This window comes from Ranitomeya imitator, chromosome 3 (assembly GCF_032444005.1).
Source record: "Ranitomeya imitator isolate aRanImi1 chromosome 3, aRanImi1.pri, whole genome shotgun sequence".
Lineage (NCBI taxonomy): Eukaryota > Metazoa > Chordata > Amphibia > Anura > Dendrobatidae > Ranitomeya > Ranitomeya imitator.
Genome location: NC_091284.1, coordinates 478,282,609 through 478,304,747, shown reverse-complemented (window position 1 = coordinate 478,304,747; position 22,139 = coordinate 478,282,609). Strand labels below are relative to the sequence as shown.

At 43.2% G+C, this 22,139-nt stretch overlaps 1 protein-coding gene across 2 annotated transcripts in view; it reads right to left on the bottom strand.

Moving 5' to 3' along the window:
• Nucleotides 1-7,962: 7,962 nt before the first annotated feature.
• The window catches only part of CFAP97D2 (CFAP97 domain containing 2), an 81,064-nt gene continuing 66,887 nt past the window's right edge, over nt 7,963-22,139 (bottom strand). The window contains exons 3-6 of one of the 2 annotated variants that reach the window (XR_011319319.1): nt 21,996-22,114; nt 15,302-15,497; nt 8,702-9,278; nt 7,963-8,477 (exon numbers count right to left, since the gene is read on the bottom strand). Coding sequence is in view for 1 of the 2 variants with exons in the window: in XM_069757535.1 (XP_069613636.1) it covers nt 8,820-9,278; nt 15,302-15,497; nt 21,996-22,114 (774 nt within the window). In the remaining variant the exon portion in view is untranslated. Of the gene's footprint in view, nt 9,279-15,301; nt 15,498-21,995; nt 22,115-22,139 lie in introns of both variants that reach the window. The other variant, XM_069757535.1, reaches the window with a different exon arrangement.

The window sequence follows — 22,139 nt, the reverse complement described above, 5'->3', positions numbered from 1 at the left end:
TGTCAGAACTGGTTGTAATTTGCAATATACAGGAAGAAAAAGATTTTTCCACCAACAGGAGGAAAACAATAACAATGCAGTGACATGACAAGCATCTGCATAACTAATCATATTCTAAATAGTTGCAAGTCAAATTTATGTATGAGATAGCCAAGATGATTGTCTATAAAATGATGATAGCCTCACGTTCGAAGCAGTAGTGCATGATGAGATACGGAGCCTGAAAGTGAAAAGTTCAAAACATTGTTACCCTTTTACTTGTCAGTGTATATTCTCTGAATAATATGAGTATGGCCGTGGCATACATGATGCATGCCAAAAAATGGGTATCCTACAGTATTTGTAACTGTACTGGACAATAAGAAAGTTATATAATTACAAGAAGCTACAGATGCATATAAGAAAAATAATTGATATTTTGTGTCCCATTCAAGACATATAGGAAATGTAGTGCAGCGGTATCCACACTGTGCAGTGATGATGCAGTGACCCATCAAAGTTCAAAGCAAAACGTGTTTTAATGTCCAACTCACAGAAATATCCAGCATTCAATATCTTCCAGATCGCAGCCGGGAAACAAAACAGTCCACATCCGAGACCTGTTGCTGTGGGCGACTGCACTGCTGTGTACAATGAGAGGTGCCAGGTCTTTTGGCTCAGCTTGGCCCTATGTTGCCTCACACAGGTGGAGCTCTGCAGAGCCTTCTGCTCTGCATGCTTGCAAATCCAAACTGACACACCCAACCCTCTGATTCAGGGGTTTTAACAAGGAACCTGTGGCTGTAGGCCACATGGAAAACCCGTCCGGGAAGGAAATGGACTACCCTACTACCATCCTGTACGCCGTTTCAAAAACAAAAGCCCAAAGCAGGTTTTCTTAAATCTGCCTTAGGCCAGGATCACACACAGCGAGATACTGCCGAGTCTCGCTGGTTAAAACCAAGCTCTGGCACCGGCACTCCAGAGCGGAGCGTGCGGCCGCACAGCAATACATGGCGCTGCACGCTCGGCTCCGGAGTGCCGGTGCCAGAGCTTGCTTTTAACCAGCAAAACTCGGCCGTATCTCGCTGTAGTGTGACTCCGGCCTTAGACAAATAACTTGCCCAAGACCAACATGTACTTTTATTTTGCACTAGCTGAAAAGCCCGGCGTTGCCTGGGCATAGTAAATATCTGTGGTTAGTTATAGCACGTCACTTCTCTTATTTTCCCATCACTCCTCTCATTTTCCCAATCACATCTTTAATTTTCCCCCTCACATCTCTCATTTTCTCCCTCACACCTCTCATTTTCTCCCTCACTCCTCATTCCCGCCTAACACTTGTCATTTCGACCTCACATCTGTCATTTTCCGATCACTACACTATTTTCCCTCACTCCTCTCATTTTGCACTCACACCTTTTCATTTTCACCTCACACCTCTCATTTTCACCTCAGTATATACATGTTTGTCATCTCCCTTATATATAGTATACACCTGTATGTCATCTCCTGTATATAGTATATACCTGTATGTCATCTCCCCTGTATATAGTATATACCTGCTGTGTGTCATCTCCCCTGTATATAGTATATACCTGTATGTCATCTCCTCCTATATATAGTAAATACCTGTATGTCATCTCCTCCTATATATAGTATATACCTGTATGTCATCTCCTTCTATATATAGTATATACTTGTATGTCATCTCCTCCTGTATATAGTATATACCTGTGTGTCATCTCCCCTGTATATAGTATATATCTGTGTGTCATCTCCTCCTGTATATAGTATATACCTGTATGTCATCTTCTATATATAGCATATACCTGCATGTCATCTCCTCCTGTATATAGTATATACCTGTAGGTAATCTGCTCCTGTATATAGTATATACCTGTGTGTCATCTCCTCCTGTATATAGTATATACCTGTATGTCATCTCCTCCTGTATATAGTATGTACCTGTATGTCATCTCCTCCTCTATATAGTATATACCTGTGTGTCATCTCTCCTGTATATAGTATATACCTGTGTGATCTCCTGTATTAGACCTCGTTAACACGTTATTTGCTCAGTATTTTTACCTCAGTATTTGTAAGATAAATTGGCAGCCTGATAAATCCCCAGCCAACAGGAAGCCCTCCCCCTGGCAGTATATATTAGCTCACACATACACATAATAGACAGGTCATGTGACTGACAGCTGCTGTATTTCCTATATGGTACATTTGTTGCTCTTGTAGTTTGTCTGCTTATTAATCAGATTTTTATTTTTGAAGGCTAATACCAGACTTGTGTGTGTTTTAGGGCGAGTTTCGTCTGTCAAGTTGTGTGTGTTGAGTTGTGTGTGGCGACATGCATGTAGCGACTTTTGTGAGATGAGTTTTGTGTGGCAACATGCGTGTAGCAACTTTTTGTGTGTCGAGTTGCATGTGACAGGTTAGTGAAGCAAGTTGTGTGCAGCAAGTTTTGCGCATGGCGAGTTTTGCACGTGGTGAGTTTTATGTCTGGTGCCTTTTGAGTATGTGCAAGTTTTGTGTGAGGCAACTTTTGCATGTGTTGCAAATTTTGTGCATGTGGCAATTTTTCCGCGTGTGCAAGTTTTGCGTGTGGCGAGTTTTCCATGAGGTGAGTTTTGCACTTGTGGCGAGTTTTGCGTGAGCCTAGTTTTTGCATGTGGCGAGTTTTGCGCGTGGTGAGTTTTGAGCGGCGACTTTTGTGTTTCGACTTTTATGTGGCGAGGTTGGTGTATGTGTGGTGAAATGTGTGCTGAGGGTGGTATATGTGTTCAAGCACGTGGTAGTGTGTGGCGCATTTTGTGTGTGTGTTCATATCCCCATGTGTGATGAGTATCTCATGTCGGGGCCCCACCTTAGCAACTGATCGGTATATACTCTTTGGCGACATCGCTCTCATTCTTTAAGTCCCCCTTGTTCACATCTGGCAGCTGTCAATTTGCCTCCAACACTTTTCCTTTCACTTTTCCCCATTATGTAGATAGGGGAAAAATAGTTTGGTGAATTGGAAAGCGCGGGGTTAAAATTTCACCTCACAACGTAGCCTATGACGCTCTCAGGGTCCAGACGTGTGACTGTGCAAAATTTTGTTTCTGTAGCTGCGACGCCTCCAACACTTTTCCTTTCACTTTTTTCCCCATTATGTAGATAGGGGCAAAATTGTTTGGTGAATTGGAAAGCGCGGGGTTAAAATTTCACCTCACAACGTAGTCTATGACGCTCTCAGGGTCCAGACGTGTGACTGTGCAAAATTTTGTTGCTGTAGCTGCGACGCTTCCAACGCTTTTCCTTTCACTTTTTTCCCCATTATGTAGATAGGGGCAAAATTGTTTGGTGAATTGGAACGCGCGGGGGTTAAAATTTCAACTCACAACGTAGCCTATGACGCTCTCAGGGTCCAGACGTGTGACTGTGCAAAATTTTGTTGCTGTAGCTGCGACGCTTCCAACGCTTTTCCTTTCACTTTTTTCCCCATTATGTAGATAGGGGCAAAATTGTTTGGTGAATTGGAACGCGCGGGGGTTAAAATTTCAACTCACAACGTAGCCTATGACGCTCTCAGGGTCCAGACGTGTGACTGTGCAAAATTTTGTGGCTGTAGCTGCGACGCCTCCAACACTTTTCCTTTCACCTTTTTCCCCATTATGTAGATAGGGGCAAAATTGTTTGGTGAATTGGAAAGCGCGGGGTTAAAATTTCACCTCACAACGTAGCCTATGACGCTCTCAGGGTCCAGACGTGTGACTGTGCAAAATTTTGTTTCTGTAGCTGCGACGCCTCCAACACTTTTCCTTTCACTTTTTTCCCCATTATGTAGATAGGGGCAAAATTGTTTGGTGAATTGGAAAGCGCGGGGTTAAAATTTCACCTCACAACGTAGTCTATGACGCTCTCAGGGTCCAGACGTGTGACTGTGCAAAATTTTGTTGCTGTAGCTGCGACGCTTCCAACGCTTTTCCTTTCACTTTTTTCCCCATTATGTAGATAGGGGCAAAATTGTTTGGTGAATTGGAACGCGCGGGGGTTAAAATTTCAACTCACAACGTAGCCTATGACGCTCTCAGGGTCCAGACGTGTGACTGTGCAAAATTTTGTTGCTGTAGCTGCGACGCTTCCAACGCTTTTCCTTTCACTTTTTTCCCCATTATGTAGATAGGGGCAAAATTGTTTGGTGAATTGGAACGCGCGGGGGTTAAAATTTCAACTCACAACGTAGCCTATGACGCTCTCAGGGTCCAGACGTGTGACTGTGCAAAATTTTGTGGCTGTAGCTGCGACGCCTCCAACACTTTTCCTTTCACCTTTTTCCCCATTATGTAGATAGGGGCAAAATTGTTTGGTGAATTGGAAAGCGCGGGGTTAAAATTTCACCTCACAACGTAGCCTATGACGCTCTCAGGGTCCAGACGTGTGACTGTGCAAAATTTTGTTTCTGTAGCTGCGACGCCTCCAACACTTTTCCTTTCACTTTTTTCCCCATTATGTAGATAGGGGCAAAATTGTTTGGTGAATTGGAACGCGCGGGGTTAAAATTTTGCCTCACAACGTAGCCTATGACGCTCTCGGGGTCCAGACGTGTGACTGTGCAAAATTTTGTGGCTGTAGCTGCGACGGTGCAGATGCCAATCCCGGACATACACACACACACACATACACACACATACACACATTCAGCTTTATATAGTAGATTGCAATCCCAGCTATGCCTGTGACTGCAATGCACTCCTATGGCCTCAATATGCCTCTGTGCGCATCCTAGGGGGGACACACAGTGACCCTCACATATGACACCGGTCACTGCCTCACATACCCCTCCCCTCTTTTCAAACTTGTGGGGTTGAATACTTTCCACCATACAGGGGGTCTGTGACACCACCAGGCATGACTATACCTTGGGGCCGCTTTAGGGGAAATGGGACTTTTGTCACCCTCAATTCGGCTTACCCCCTCATTGCTGGCTCGGTCCTGGTTAACCCCAACAGAGGTTTGTGGACTTTTCCCAGATGAGGCCCGATGTGGCAGCCAAAGGGGAGCAGGGTCCCGCATAAAGTCCTGATTGGCTGTATACAATATCCTCCAGCTCTTAGCCGGGAAACAAACAGTCCACATTCGAGACCGGTTGCCATGGGTGACTGCACCGCTGTGTACGCTGAGGGGTGTCAGGCCGTTTGGCTCCACTTGGCCCTGTGTTGTGTTACACAGATGGAGCTGTGCAGAGCCTTCTGCTCTGCACTCTTGCAAAACCAAACTGACACACTCTCTGCTTCAAAGGTTTTTTAAAAGGAACCTGTGGCCGTAGACCACATGGAAAACCCGGTACTGAAGGAAAGGGACGGAAGCCCACGCGAAAAACGCATTGTGGATGCTGACTGACTCATCCTGGTGTGACATTATGGGTAACAATTTAGATTGTCAAACTTTACTCTCAATACAAGAATGGGTGTACTTGCTGGGATTTTTCTTCCTTTTATAGTCTTTTTTTTTTATTTAACTTATTTTGACTGAATTCTACTCTTTCCAGTAATACCATGCCTTATATTGGGATTATGTGAAATGCTAAAGCACTAGCACTTTATGATTGGCATTTTGCACAAATACAGTATTTTTCCATGGCTCATTTGCCATATCCACCACACTTGTTTCATGGATGAGTTGGTCTCCCTGTTCTCACTGAATCCTTCATATCACCTTGTCCTAATATATCTATCTATCTATCTATCTATCTATATATATATATATATACAGTATAATGTACATGTTTATAAACCTGTCTTTTTATGTGTTTTTTTTAATAAACTTTTGCAACAATTTTTAAATGGACCGTTACTCCGTGTTTTTGTTGTTTTGAATAGTATTTATTGAGTCTCCAAAATAAATGCAAATCTATATCCTGGTGCCCTATGCTTGTGTGAGAGGGACTGCTCTACTCCTGTAAGCACTTTTTACATCATTTTGATCATTATTTTATATACCATACTTATTGAAACTGAGTCCCCATTTCATTATATAGATTCGCTTTTCTTTTGTATTGGCACTTCACTCCATAACTTTTGCCCAGCAGCATTGTTTTGCCTTTTTTAGATTTTTTCTTGTTTTTTTCACATATTGAAGCACCATGTTTTTGTGGTGCACAAAGAATTTTTTTTCTTTGCGCTACTTATGTAATATACAATTTGGTACACACACCTTTACACCCCTTTTATTGTCATTTTTTATTTTTCATTTTTATTCATCTGTTTATTTTCACTTGTTTTATATATACAATATGAATCACAATTTTTCTATATTTGTATTCAGTGTTGTAATGGATGTGCAGCCTCACAATTGAAATTGTTATTACATACATTGTCCTTTTGGCTCCCATTATTGGTTTTAATTTTGTTAGGATTATTCAATAAAGTATTACAGTAATTTTCTATTTTTGTACTTTTGGTCGGTTGTTTTCCAGGCTAAAATTTGCCTGCCAGCCCCTAGATAGGTTCCAGGAACTTTCAATGAAAAAGCACATTGGGAGCAGCAATGTGACAACAAGCATGATTATTACACATGTTAAGGATGTAGTATTAATGTTGCACCTTTGCAACATTTTTGTGCAATAACCCTTGCAGACTTGTTTTCAAGTTTCTCACCTGAACGCCAATGTACGCCTTTAAGATAGTAAATAATTTGCCAGTATCAAAGTCCACCATTGTTGAGACCTAAAGATATATTTGGCAAGTGGATAACTCAATCCACAAAATAAAATTCTCTGGAATAATAAAATGATTTATACACGTGCCAAAACAGTGAGTTGTGCGTCTTCAGTCTAACTTTATTCCACGATACATAGTTTATGATGGATGACACATTCCGATCAGAGATGTGAAAGTAACCTGTGGAACTTACATACATCACTGGCATAAAGAGCTCAACTGAAACTAAAAATAATTGCTGATATCAGTCTATCCTCGCAGTCCAGAAATGTGCATTATTACTGTATACAATCATATTAAGATAAATGAGCAGAAAATAATGCAGGTTGAAGGGTAGACAATTATCATTTTCATGTTACCCTGGTTCATCCATGTAATGACTTGTAACTATGAATAAGTAATTTTAGACCACAAAGGTCCAAGATCACTATATGCATCATTCCAGACTCGATTAAGATTATGTTATCAGCGACAGCTACTAAAATGGACTTTGCATCTTCATGTAACAAAAACTTATTTAATTTATAATCAACAGAGTTAGGGTACTTTCACACTAGCATTTTTTTAAATCCGTCACAATGCGTCGTTTTGCAGAAAAAACGCATCCTGCAAAAGTGCTTGCAGGATGCGTTTTTTCCCCATAGACTTCTATTGACGACGCATTTGCGACGGATTGGCACACTTCGCATCCGTCTTGCGACGGATGCGTCGTGCTTTGGCGGACCGTCGGGAGAAAAAACCCCACATGTAAAGTTTTTTTATCCCGCGGACCGCTTTTTCCGACCGCGCATGCGCGGCCGGAACTCCGCCCCCACCTCCCCGCACCTTACAATGGGGCAGCGGATGCGCGGGAAAAATGCATCCGCTGCACCCTTTGTGCAATGCAGCAAATGCTAGCGTCGGAATCTCTCCCCGACGCATTGCGACGGGGAGATTCCGACGCTAGTGTGAAAGAAGCCTATGACTAACGCATTTTAGCTGAATATTCCCTTAAAACAGATATGTACTAAACTAAAACGCAACGTACTCTAGTGGCTAAAGTGCTAAATATATGTGTGGGTCTCAATGCAGCATTCTAATCCCTTTTCGTTTATGCGGCTATATGATTATGGCAGGAATGCTTTACATAACAGCAATAAGCCCAGCTGTGATGTCTAAAGGGATGGACACCGCCACAAAAGAGCACAGTCTATCTGAACTCCCTTTGTCCCATCTTTCACGGATTAGGACAGACACCTTAGACGGAAGCCATAAATGCGCTGCTGAATACAGTGAGAATTTAGCTTTAATTGTAACGGACTTGTGTTTTTCATTCAATCTTATGATGTCACCATACTGTCATGGTACACTGTGCATGCCACGTATCTTTCTCATGTTTTCTTTTGCATAATGATCATATTTTTTTCTCATGACTAAGATCACATCTCATGTACCCTTGCAGACAGCCTGAGGCTGGTGTACGACAACTAAGATTCCCGATTGTCACACGCTTTCTGAATCCGCACTATGCATTAATGCTGACTTGCTGTTCACTACAAAGGCCAGTGATTGGCTGCTTCAGTCACATGGAGTATATGGGCTGCAACATGTGTGGTCAATGTCAATAGAATAGGAATGGCAATTAATGTGGACATGGCCCTGGAACAGTAGGGTGTATATCTTATTTGCTTATTTTAGTTGTATTGCTTGTTTCAGGGCTTTTTGGCAGAGTTCATTTCAATCCATTTAGGTAGCTATTAGTCTTAATTAGTGATAAGCGATTATACTCGTTACTCGAGATTTCTTGATCATGCTCGGGGGTCCTCCGAGTATTTTTTAGTGCTCGGAGATTTAGTTTTTCTTGCCGCAGCTGAATGATTTACATCTGTTAGCCAGCATAAGTACATGTGGGGATTCCCTAGCAACCAGGCAACCCCCACATGTACTTATGCTGGCTAACAGATGTAAATCGTCCAGCTGCGGCAAGAAAAACGAAATCTCCGAGCACTAAAAAATAGTCGGAGGACCCCCGAGCATGCTTGAGAAATCTCGAGTAACAAGTATAATCGCTCATCACTAGTCTTAATCTGAAAGCGTTTACACAATCTATTATTTAATTCATCAATATTACTGATAATTCATAATCTATTCTGCATCTAGATCCTTCTCTGCATCTGATTCTTCCTTTTCATCATCTGTCTCATGTTCACTTTCAGACTGTTCTGACTTGAGAGATTCCTCTTCTTTTCCAGTATCATAGTAATTTGTCTCATTTTCATCCGCAGATTCCATTTTGTCCTCTTCCTTGGTACCTTCATCCTTTTCTGATCCCTGTATGTTACCTTCACTTTTCTGGGTTTCCTCTTTTTCATCATCTACTTTATACTCATCTTTATCTTCAGCCTTTTCTTGTTTCTTACTTTCTGGTTCTGAAACCTTAGTTTCCCTGATATTTCCAGTATTGTCATTGTTCATATCTTCCTTTTTCCTAATATTTATTTCTTCCATTGACCCACTGTTCCCATCATCATCATCTTCAACTGCTTTTGCTTTAACATCTTTTATAGATTTTTTTTTGGCAGATTTTTTTTTAGCCTTTAAAGCCTATAGATACAAATGAAAAGGAATAAAATAGATAGACCATTAATTGATTCATGATAATGTCTGTAAAGCGCTGCGGGATGTGCAAGTACTATAAAAGCAAGCAAAATAAATAAAGTAAATATTTTTATTTTCAAACAACCAGCTAAGGCTTAACCCCTTAGTGACAGAGCCAATTTGGTACTTAATGACCGAGCCAATTTTTGCAATTCTGACCACTGTCACTTTATGAGGTTATAACTCTGGAACGCTTCAACGGATCCCGCTGATTCTGAGATTGTTTTTTCGTGACATATTGTACTTCATGTTAGTGGTAACATTTCTTCGATATTACTTGCGATTATTTATGAAAAAAACGGAAATATGGCGAAAATTTTTAAAATTTTGCAATTTTCAAACTTTGTATTTTTATGCCCTTAAATCAGAGAGATATGTCACGAAAAATAGTTAATAAATAACATTTCCCACATGTCTACTTTACATCAGCACAATTTTGGAAACAAAATTTTTTTTTGTTAGGGAGTTATAAGGGTTAAAAGTTGACCAGCAATTTCTCATTTTTACAACACCATTTTTTTTTAGGGACCACATCACATTTGAAGTCATTTTGAGGGGTCTATATGATAGAAAATAATGAAGTGTGACACCATTCTAAAAACTACACCCCTCAAGGTTCTCAAAACCACATTCAAGAAGTTTATTAACCCTTTACGTGCTTCACAGGAACTGAAACAATGTGGAAGGAAAAAATGAACATTTAACTTTTTTTTTGCAAACATCTTAATTCAGAACCATTTTTTTTATTTTCACAAGTGTAAAAACAGAAATGTAACCATAAATTTTGTTATGCAATTTCTCCTGAATACTCCAATACCCCATATGTGGGGGTAAACCACTGTTAGGGCGCACCGCAGAACTTAGAAGTGAAGGAGCGCCGTTTTACTTTTTCAATGTTGAATTGGCTGGAATTGAGATTGGATGCCATGTCGCGTTTGGAGAGCCCCTGATGTGCCTAAACAGTGGAAACCCCCCACAAGTGACACCATTTTGGAAACTAGACCCCTTAAGGAACTTATCTAGATGTGTGGTGAGCACTTTGAACCCCCAAGTGCTTCACAGAAGCTTATAACGTAGAGCCGTGAAAATAAAAAAATCGCTTTTGTTTACACAAAAATGATCTTTTTGCCCACAAATTCTTATTTTCACAAGGGTAACAGGAGAAATTAGACCACAAAAGTTGTTGTGCGATTTCTCCTGAATACGTCGATACCCCATATGTGAGGGTAAACCACTGTTAGGGCGCACCGCAGAGCTTGGAAGAGAAGGAGTGCCGTTTTACTTTTTCAATGTAGAATTGGCTGGAATTGAGATCGGACGCCATGTCGCGTTTGGAGAGCCCCTGATGTGCCTAAACAGTAGAAATCCCCCACAAGTGACCCCATTTTGGAAACTAGACCCCCCATGGAACTTATCTAGATGTGTGGTGAGAACCTTGAATGCCCAAGTGCTTCACAGAAGTTTATAATGCAGAGCCGTGAAAATAAAAAATATTTTTTTTTTCCACAAAAAAGATATTGTAGCCCCCAAGTTTTTATTTTTACAAGGGTAACAAGAGAAATTGGACCCCAAAAGTTGTTGTCCAATTTGTCTTGAGTATGATGGTACCCCATATGTGGGGGTAAACCACTGTTTGGGCGCACGGCAGAGCTCGGAAGGAAGGAGCGCCGTTTTGGAATGCAGACTTTGATAGAATGGTCTGCGGGTATTATGTTGCATTTGCAGAGCCCCTGATGTACCTAACCAGTAGAAACCCTCCACAAGTGACCCCATTTTGGAAACTAGACCCCCAAGGAACTTATCTAGATGTGTGGTGAGAACTTTGAATGCCCAAGTGCTTCACAGAAGTTTAGAATGCAGAGTCGTGAAAATAAAAAATATTTTTTTTTCACAAAAAAGATTTTGTAGCCCCCAAGTTTTTATTTTCACAAGGGTAACAGGAGAAATTGGACTGCAATAGTTGTTGTCCAATTTATCCCGAGTACGCTGATGTGCCATATGTGGGGGTAAACCACTGTTTGGGCGCACGGCAGAGCTCGGAAGGGAAGGAGCGCCTTTTTGGAATGCAGACTTTGATAGAATGGTCTGTGGGCATTATGTTGCGATTGCAGAGCCCCTGATATACCTAAACTGTAGTAACCCCCACAAGTGACCCCATTTTGGAAACTAGACCCCCCAAGGAACTTATCTAGATGTGTGGTGAGAACTTTGAATGCCCAAGTGCTTCACAGAAGTTTAGAATGCAGAGTCGTGAAAATAAAAAATATATTTTTTTTCACAAAAAAGATTTTGTAGCCCCCAAGTTTTTATTTTCACAAGGGTAACAAGAGAAATTGGACCCCAGAAGTTGTTGTCCAATTTATCCCGAGTACGCTGATGCCCCATATGTGGGGGTAACCCACTGTTTGGGCGCACGGCAGAGCTCAGAAGGGAGGGAGCACCATTTGACTTTTTGAGCGCAAAATTGGCTGTCGTGTTTGGAGACCCCCTGATGTACCTAAACAGTGGAAACCCCCCAATTCTAGCTCCAACCCCTAACCCTAATCCCAACCTGATCCATAATCCTAATCACTAACCCTAACCATAATCACAACCCTTACCCCAAAACAACCCTAATGTCAACCCTAACCATAACCCTAATCAAAACCCTAAATCCAACACACCCCTAATCCTAATCTCAACCCTAACCCTAATCCCAATACACCCCTAATCACAACCCTAACCTTAACCCTAATCCCAAACCTAACCCTAATCCCAAGCGTAACCCTAATGCCAACCCTAACCCTAATACCAACCCTAATCCAAACCCTAAACCTAATCCCAGCTCTAACCCTAACTTTAGCCCCAACCCTAGCCCTAACTTTAGCCCCAACCCTAACCCTAGCCCTAAGGCTACTTTCACACTTGCGTTGTTTGGCATTCCGTCGCAATCCGTCGTTTTGGACAAGAAACGGATCCTGCAAATGTGCCCGCAAGATGCGTTTTTTGCCCATAGTATTGCCGACGGATCGTGACGGATGGCCACACGTCGCGTCCGTCGTGCACTGGATCAGTTGTGTTTTGGCGGAGCGTCGGCACAAAAAAACGTTCAATGAAACGTTTTTTTTGTACGTCGCATCCGCCATTTCTGACCGCGCATGCGTGGCCGTAACTCCGCCCCCTCCTCCCCAGGACATAGATTGGGCAGCGGATGCGTTGAAAAACTACAGCTGCTGCCCACGTTGTGCACAATTTTCACAACGTGCGTCGGTATGTCGGGCCGACGCATTGCGACGGCCCCGTACCGACGTAAGTGTGAAAGAAGCCTAACCCTAAATTTAGCCCCAACCCTAACCCTAAATTTAGCCCCAACCCTAAATTTAGCCCCAACCCTAGCCCTAACCCTAGCCCTAACCCTACCCCTAACCCTAACCTAACCCTACCCCTAACCTAACCCTACCCCTAACCCTAACCCTACCCCTAACCCTAACCTAACCCTACCCCTAACCCTAACCTAACCCTACCCCTAACCTAACCCTAGCCGTAACCCTACCCCTAACCCTAACCTAACCCTACCCCTAACCTAACCCTAGCCGTAACCCTACCCCTAACCTAACCCTAGCCCTAACCCTACCCCTACCCTAACCCTAACCCTACCCCTAACCCTACCCCTACCCCTAACCCTACCCCTAACCCTACCCCTAACCTAACCCTAACCCTAACCCTTACCCTACCCCTACCCCTACCCCTAACCCTACCCCTACCCCTAACCCTACCCCTAACCCTACCCCTAACCCTACCCCTAACCCTAACCCTAATTTTAGCCCTAACCGCTGTTCTCCTGCCGGCCGGCAGATGGAGACAGATGGCGGGCGCACTGGGCATGCGTCCGCCATGTTCTGCTGCCGGCGGCCAGGAGGAGCAGCAAGAGGATCCAGGGACCTAGGTGAGTATGCTAGGGTCCCCAAATCCCCCTATTTCTCTGTCCTCTGATGTGCGATCACATCAGAGGACAGAGAATTACACTTTACTTTTTTTTTTTTTGCGGTCGCCGGTAAACAGTTAATTACCGGCGATCGCAAAACAGGGGTCGCTAAAACCGACCCCCGATCATGCTCTTTGGGGTCTCGGCTACCCCAGGCAGCCGAGACCCCAAAGATTCTCCCGGTGCCGGCCGGCGGGCGCACTGCGCATGCGCCCGCCATTTTGAAGATGGCGGCGCCCACCGGGAGACACGAGGAGCATCGGGGGAGCTAGGTGAGTATTGGGGGGCCACCTGGGACCCCTTTTCTCTGTCCTCCGATGTGCGATCACATCGGAGGACAGAGAAATTAAAAAGAGATCGCTTTTTTTTTTTTTTTTTGCGATCGCCGGTAAACGGTTAATTACCGGCGATCGCAAATGCGGGGAGGGTTAAAAAACCCCCGAATCATGTTCTCTGGGGTCTCGGCTACCCTCGGCAGCCGAGACCCCGGAGAAAATCGGCCTGTGGGGGGCGCTATACACTTTTTCCACAGCGCCGTTAATTAACGGCGCTGTGGTTTAAGTACCCTTAGCGGCCGCCGTTAAAAGGCGTATCGGCGGTCGCTAAGGGGTTAAAGTACACCTGACAGTGAATACATGCTACCCAATCTACGGGTAACATGTACCTGACCATGGCTGCATGGTCTCAGCTAGGCACGCTGCTGCATTTCAGAGAAAGACACACTTTCCTAGCAGCCAGGTGTGTATAGGGAGAGGCCTGCCATTTAAGGGGAGGGGTCGGGGAGAAGCCGCCGGGGACCCATCTGTCCGATTAGTCTCCAGTGTGGCTCAGTTCCCGGCGGTTTTCACTCTTTTTTCCGAAACGTCACATACCTGATTGAGATCATACAGCAAATGTCTGAGTCAAGTTGTCTGTTGTTTGGGCAGTATGTATCAGACATTGGCTCTATGATTTATGACTTTTCAAAATGTTTTAGGCTAGATTTCTGTTGTAAACACTTTGATTAATCAGGGCCTTACTCTAAAAATTCCAGACTAGGTATCCCTGATTCATTGTGGAGAGGGGCATGGATGCGCACTCCACTTTTAAGACTTGCCTTATTTGGTAAGGCTACTTTCACACTAGCGTTAACTACAATCCGTCACAATGCGTCGTTTTGCAGAAAAAACGCATCCTGCAAAAGTGCTTGCAGGATGCGTTTTTTCCCCATAGACTTGTATTGACGACGCATTGCAACGGATTGCCACACGTCGCATCCGTCGTGCTTTTGCGGACCGTCGGGAGCAAAAAACGCTACATGTAACGTTTTTTGCTCCTGACGGACCGCTTTTTCCGGCCGCGCATGCGCAGCCGGAACTCCGCCCCCACCTCCCCGCACCTTACAATGGGGCAGCGGATGCGCCAGAGAAATGCATCCGCTGCCTCCGTTGTGCAATGCGTTAAACGCTAGCGTCGGAATCTCTCCCCGACGCATTGCGACGGGGAGATTCCGACGCTAGTGTGAAAGTAGCCTAAGAGTTCTGCACCTCTTTATGAATTAGGCACCTTTGACACCACCATACCCCCTCATTAAGACTGGAATGTACAACGCCGGTCTTGATGAATTGAGGTCTCTATGCTTAGAAGAAGGTTTCTATGTTTCTACAAAATTGTATAAGGGGTTTCTCTACTGCACCAGCATTGAGACTATATATTATAACTCGCTGCGAGAGGACACTAATGGATGTTAGGTGACTGGGTGGCCCTAAAATGAATAAATAACTTCCATTTTAGAATTATTTAAACCTCTGCAGCAATAGAGTAAGTAGATTGATCAAGGCTAAACCTTAATATGTTACTATGTAAAAATGAACTTTTTAAAGCTATAGTTTGAAATAGCATTCACTGTGTGTGTACATATATATACAGTATATATATATATATGTATATATATATATATATATATATATACACACATACATACACACTGACACACTGTATATATATCACGTCAAAATAGTATTACCTTTTCCGGATGCTGCAGAGCATACCATCCCCTTGGGTATTTAGCTATGCTGTCCATATACATTTCAGCTTTTGACCAGTCTTCATGCCACTTTTCGACTCGATACTGAGGTTCACACTTTGTGAGTCTGTCCCCAATGGTTTGGTTCTCTCTGGATACTTTCAGCAATTCTTGTTCTCTTTTCTCTTTATTTAAACTGGAATTTTTTTTTAGAAATGATAGAAAGTAATTTAGTTAGATGTATGTCTACATGTAGTCTTGGTTTCTATAGAAAAGTAAACTGTGACGCTAAATGTCACTTCTCACGGCCAAGCAGTGAGTCAGAATGGTCAAGGAGTCCAAGTTCAGGTAACAGATCAAGCATACAGAACTCAAGGAACAGGAGAACAAACCTCACAAGTTGAATGGACGTCTGGCAGAGTTCTGGGAGAACACAGCTCAGTTAAGTAGCATGGCAATTACCTGTAATAATTAACACATGGAGACAGCCGACGCCTAACAGTCTCAGATTGGATAGTCGAGCTGTCAATTAACACACTGACAGCTCAGCACATACCAGATTGGATGGCCAAGCTGTCAGTCAAAGTACCTACAGCTTTAGCACACCCCCATACCAGATTGGACAGCCAAGCTGTCATTAACTGCATCCCAGACACACTGAGGGGTGGAACTGTGACAGAAACGTGAAGGTAGCGTGAGCAGAACCTGATTTCCTACTGTTAAAGTTATTTTTTTTTAAATTTGTTTATTAAACCTCAGAAAACAGAGACATACATGTTGCTTACAACCAAGCCAGTACAAATGTATACCCCAAGTCTTATCAGTACATATCTTAGTACATAGACCTGGTCTCATAAAGCTTAAAATAATACAGTATATCTAAAGGACCTGTAATAAAACTCTAAAACTATTTTACTGCCAAAACCAATTCCATTTTGATAGTATTTAAATGTTTAAAACTGTTAAAGTTATTTAATTCAACAATAATCTAGAAAGTCAGTATAGTGCATGTCTCCTATATAGGACAGCAATATGGTCAGAAGCACAAGTCTTCACATGTTTATTTCTACATTATGATTTGGCCATTCTTTTTAAACGTTCTCTATAAATTTCATTTGGTCACATTTCTACATACATACATCCTATAATACAGAATATCTGATATTCTGGGCCCTGTCAGGGCTCAATGATACCAACTTACAGTAATTTTAACCCCTTCACCCCAGGAGCTTTTTTCAGTTTTGCGTTTTCGTTTCCCGCTCCCCTCCTTCCCAAAGCCATAACTTTTTTATTTTTCTGTCAATATGGCCATGTGAGGGCTTACTTTTTGTGGGACGAGTTGTACTTTTGAACAACACCATTGGTTTTACCATGTCGTGTAGTAGAAAAAGGGAAAAAAATTCCAAGTGCGGTGAAATTGCAAACAAAGTGCAATCCCACACTTGTTTTTTGTTTGGCTTTTTTGCTAGGTTCACCAAATGCTAAAACTGACCTACAATTATGATTCTCCAGGTCATTATGAGTTCACAGACACCAAACATGTCTAGGTTATTTTTTATCTAAGTGGTCAATTTCCAAACTTTGCTAAAAAATAAAAAAAAAGAAATTGCTCAATCTTCCAATACCCGTAGCGTCTCCATTTTTTGTGATCTTGGGTTGGATGAGTGATTATTTTTTGCGTGCCGAGCTGACATTTTTAATGATACCATTTTGGTGCAGATACAATCTTTTGATCGCCCGTTATTGCATTTTAATGCAATGTCGCGGCGACCAAAAAAACGCAATTCTGGCATTTTGACTTTTTTTTATTGCTACGTCGTTTAGCAATCAGGTTAATCCTTTTTTATTGATAGATCGGGCGATTCTGAACGCTGCAATACCAAATATGTGTATGTTTCTTTTTTTATTGTTTTATTTTGAATGGGGCAAAAGTGGGGGGGTGATTTGATCTTTTATATTTTTTTATTTTTGATATATTTTTAAAAACATTTTTGGTTACTTTTGGCATGCTTCAATAGTCTCCATAGGAGACTAGAAGCGGGCACAACTCGATTGGCTCAACTACATAGAGGTGATATTCAGTTCGCCTCTATGTAGCTGAATTACTGACTTGCCATGAGCGCCGACCACTGGGTGGCACTCATAGCAATCCTGCACTGACAACCATAGAGGTCTCAAGGAGACCTATTGTTGTCATGCCGATGAACCGATGACCCCCGATCTCGTGACGGGGGTCACCAGTGAGTGTATTTCCGGCCTGATGGCCAGAAGCGCGATTTAAATGCTGCTGTCAGAGATTAACAGCAGAATTTAACTAGTTATTAGCCTTGGATGTAATCGTTCAAAATAGCTGACATGTCCCGGAAAAGAGGTGGGCTCACCGCCGGAGCCCACATGAAAGCGGAGGATGCTGTCATCGGCGTACTATTACGCCCGATGTCGGTAAAGGGCTAATGTGTGTGTGTGGGTTTTTTTTTAAGTAAATCATTCTAGTGGTTTATACTTTTAATGTAGGCAGTGGATTGATGTTTCAGCTGTAAAGATGAGGCCACATGATAAGGTATTCGTTAACATGTAAGCTAAAGGAAATACAGCTCTGGCAAAAATTAAGAGACCACCACATCAAAACCCTGTCATGAGCAGCCCAATCTCAAGACCTGAACCCCACTGAAAACCTCTGGAATGTAATCAAGATGATGATAGATAGTCAAAGATTATATATATATCCATATAGCTAGCGAAGAACGCAAGCAGCGTCCGCGGTCCGTCCGAAACTAATGGGACATCGCTAGCGCGTGCCGAAAATGGCATGCGCTAGCGATCCGTTAGCACATTGCCGTCAATGGATGTGCTAATGGATCGTTGCATGGCGTTAATTGCGACAATTTCGCCATGTAACGGAGTCCGCTAGCGTTAACGCATTAACGCAATGTGAACCTAGCCGAACCTTTTGAAGGGTGACCACACTTTTGCCTATGACTGTAAGCATGACATAGTGCAAAAAATCTATTTTATCATTCTGAAATTCCATATGCTAATACCAAAAATAATGTACAGATGAATACAGTATATTAGAGCATTTTGTGAAATTCTACAAATGTCTACTTTTTATAGGGGTCATCACATAAATCAATTTCATACCACACAGTCCTAAATTAAGACTATTAACAGCTTTTTTAAAGTATTGTACAATGTAAGTAGCATAGGAGATACATTTTTCATCATTTTTTGCTTTTATGTCTCTTGCAGCTGCCAACAAAGTCCTTTCTTACTTTCTCTGAAGAATGAGTCCTGTCAGCTCAGTTTCTACCCCCTCCCTGGCAATGAAGGCAGAAAACTTTTTCTTCTTGGCTGCTTAGCTGCGAACATATGATCACAAAACAGAGACCTGGCTTAGGGGAGAATGATTACGCATGTGAAACACTCAAGGTAACCAGCTGTTGTAGTGATGTTGCCTTCCTTTCGGGGAGGGTGATGTCACGCTTGGAGGCAAGGAAGATTCTCTCTATCAGGTAAGGCACTCACATTCAACACATCTGAATCTAGGCCAGGAGGGGGAGCTCAGGAGCCGGATTCAGGGGAGCTTCCTTAGACTTTATGTATCCTGGTCTGGAGGTGGAGCCAGCGAGTGGTAGAAGAGTGAGGAGAGGAGAAGGACGTCTGGAGCAGACGTAGGGGCCGAGCAGCCACGTGGGAGCTGCGACCCCTGGAAAGAGAGATATCGTGTGGAGTTGAATTGTGGAGGAGCTTAGAGGGAAGAAGCAAAGAGGAGGAAGAGGCTCAGCAAGGTAACAGGGGAAGGACACCCTGGGAGCTAGAGTGCAGAAGCCAGGTACCGGGAGCCCGAGGTCATGTTGTTCTCCAGGATGCGCGACAGAACCGGAGGGCATAGAACTGTATGTTAATTGCCTGCACCAAGTCTGAGGTGAAGCAGTAACTTGAGAGCCCGGGTCATGATAGAGATCCTATAAACAGGCTCTCACTGCCTATCGTACAGACATCTGCTTAAGACAGGACAGAGGGGACTTTGCAACTAAGCTTCAAACGGCAGGGACCTCGCCATCTTAGTGCAAATAGGAAAGGCTTACGGACCTAATCTGGGAGAGGGATCTCCTATTGCCTTCAAGCCGGCCGGACCACAGCTTCGCTGCACTTGATACCCTGGACTGAGGACTGCTTTCATCAGTAAACCAGGTAAAGACTGCAAACTTGTGTCCTTGTTCTTTGCCATACCATCCACCACACCATCTTCATCATACACTGGGACCCCTGGGGACCCCACTTCACCTGTGGGAAGCCTCACCATCTTGCTGCATAACATCTCCCCAGAGGACCCCTTTAAGCAGCGTCGGTCCCTATTGACCGAAAACCACAGGTGGCATCACGAACATAGACATTTGTTGTGAATTCCGCTCTTGGGCTCCCTCCGGTGGTTGTAAGTGGCACTTTTGTGAGTTCTGCTCTTGGGCTCCCTCCGGTGGTTTTAAGTGGAATGGCTGCTCCTTGGATTTAGCAGTCTGCAGCTGCTTCCACTGATTGTCTTTCTGCTCGGCTATTTATGCCTGGCTCTTTCCTTAGCCAGTGACACTTGTCAATGGTTCCTGGTTGGATTCACATCTCTGCTTGGATTGCCCTGATATCCTGACCAGTTCAGCAAAGATAAGTCCTTGCTTTGCTCTTTTCTGTCCACATGTAGTGGACTTAATTGTTCTGTACCTTCTATGTTTTTTGTCCAGCTTGTCAGTATGGATTTATTCAGTTAAGCTGGAAGCTCTGGGAAGCAGATTTACCCTCCACACCTTTAGTCAGGTGTGGAGATTTTTGTAAACTCTGTGTGGATTTTTCTAGTTTTTTAATACTGACCGCACAGTATTCTGTCCTGTTCTATCTATCTAGCTAGACTGGCCTCCTTTGCTACATCCTGGTTTCATTCTACGTATGTCATTTCCCTCTCCACTCACAGTCATTATTTGTGGGGGGCTGTCTATTCTTTGGGGATTTTCTCTGAGGCAAGATAGCTTTCCTGTTTCTATCTTTAGGGGTAGTTAGTTCTCCGGCTGTGACGAGGTGTCTAGGGAGTGACAGGAACATCCCATGGCTACTGCTAGTGTTGTGTTGAGCTTAGGAACTGCGGTCAGTACAGGTACCACCTCCTTCAGAGCTCGTCCCATGTTGCTCCTAAACCACCAGATCATAACAGACATTACAAATCCCCTTAAAGACCTTTCCCATTAATTGGGTACCCAGGGCCACGGACCGGGTCGCAGCCACCGTGACATCCCCTTTAAGACCGGACCCGGTACCGAGTACCCCACAGCCCTGGCGGGCATTTCACATGTGCATACACTAGAGATGGCCGCCATTAGCGGTACCCCACTGATTTGCAGCAAAGTTATTTTCTGCAAATTAAATGTCCTTATTATGCTCTGGGATCTTTTCAGACTCCAGAGCATAACAACAATAAGCTGGAAAAAAAGAAAAACCTAATACTCAACTCACCTCATGGCTCAATTTTCCGGCCACCCTCGCTGCCTGCTCTCCGGTAATCTGCAGCTCTCCTTTACACTGTCATGCACCACATCTCTGGTTTCTTCACTCTAGGCTGGAACCTTTGGCTATGACAAAGCCTTGAATGTGCCATGCACGTTGTGATGTTAAGACATGTCGTGACCTCATGGTGCGTAGTGACGTTTGAGGCCTGGTCACAACTAAAAGTTGTGACCTAGAGTGAAGAAGCTAGAGTAGTAGCATGTTATGGTGGAAAGAGCAGCGGGAAGCAAGCAGCAGGAAATCTTGGAAAAGTGACAAGTAAAGCACTAGGTTTTTGTTTGTTTTTTAACCTTTTGCCAGCCCTCAGCAAAATGGCGGCTAGCTGGAGTCTATTACAAAACATTTTTACTCTCCATTGTAATATTTGAGTAGAATTCAATTACTCTTGAATAACTGTGCCAGTCGTTTTTGTATATCAGCACCCAACTATTAGGCCAGGTTCACATTGCGTTAATGGCGTCCGTTAGACGGACTACGTTACACCGCGGCATAACGCGGTGGTAATGTAGTCCCTAACGCCGCCATTAACTCCTATGTCGGACGCATCTCTAGCGCACGCCCACAATGGGCGTGCGCTAGCAATGTGCCGTCATTGAGTGACGGACCCCGAGACGTGGGCTGCAGCGTTTCCGCGTCCATCACTGCTAGCGCAGATAGAGCTAGCAGATGCTCTATCTGTGCTACCGCGCTGCCAATACCGGCACTTGCGTTGTAGCAGCCCGTTAACGTATGTGTTGAACGGGCTGCTATTAACGCAATGTGAACCGAGCCTTAGGTGGACATGCATATTGCGATACACTTTAAAAACCAGATGGCATCAAAGTGGGAAAACCCCTAAAAATTATTATGTTTCTTTCTTTGCTGAATTATGATCTTTATTATTATTATGATTATGATTATTATTATTAACAATAATCATAATAATAATAATGTAAAATAAAAACCACAAAAGACCAGTTTTACAGAAAACTGAGATTCTTACACTTTCTAAAATAAAGAAATTGAACGTCTACATTAAATTTTCTTCAATCCCGAACCGATCCAGTCTCCAAAATCTCCAGGTTTCTAAATCTGTTCATATTCTAAACAAGTTCATCATCATGAAGGAAATGAAATAATATTACCTTTCGTATTAACTGCTTACCTTTTAGCTTCATAATTATTTTTGTTATCAATTCTTCCTTTAGTTCTCATGATAGTTGACATTTTCTCAAGCAACAGACGATTGTCCCTTTCAATGATTGTTAGTCGTTCTTCTTCAAGCTTTAGGCAAAATGAATAAACAAAG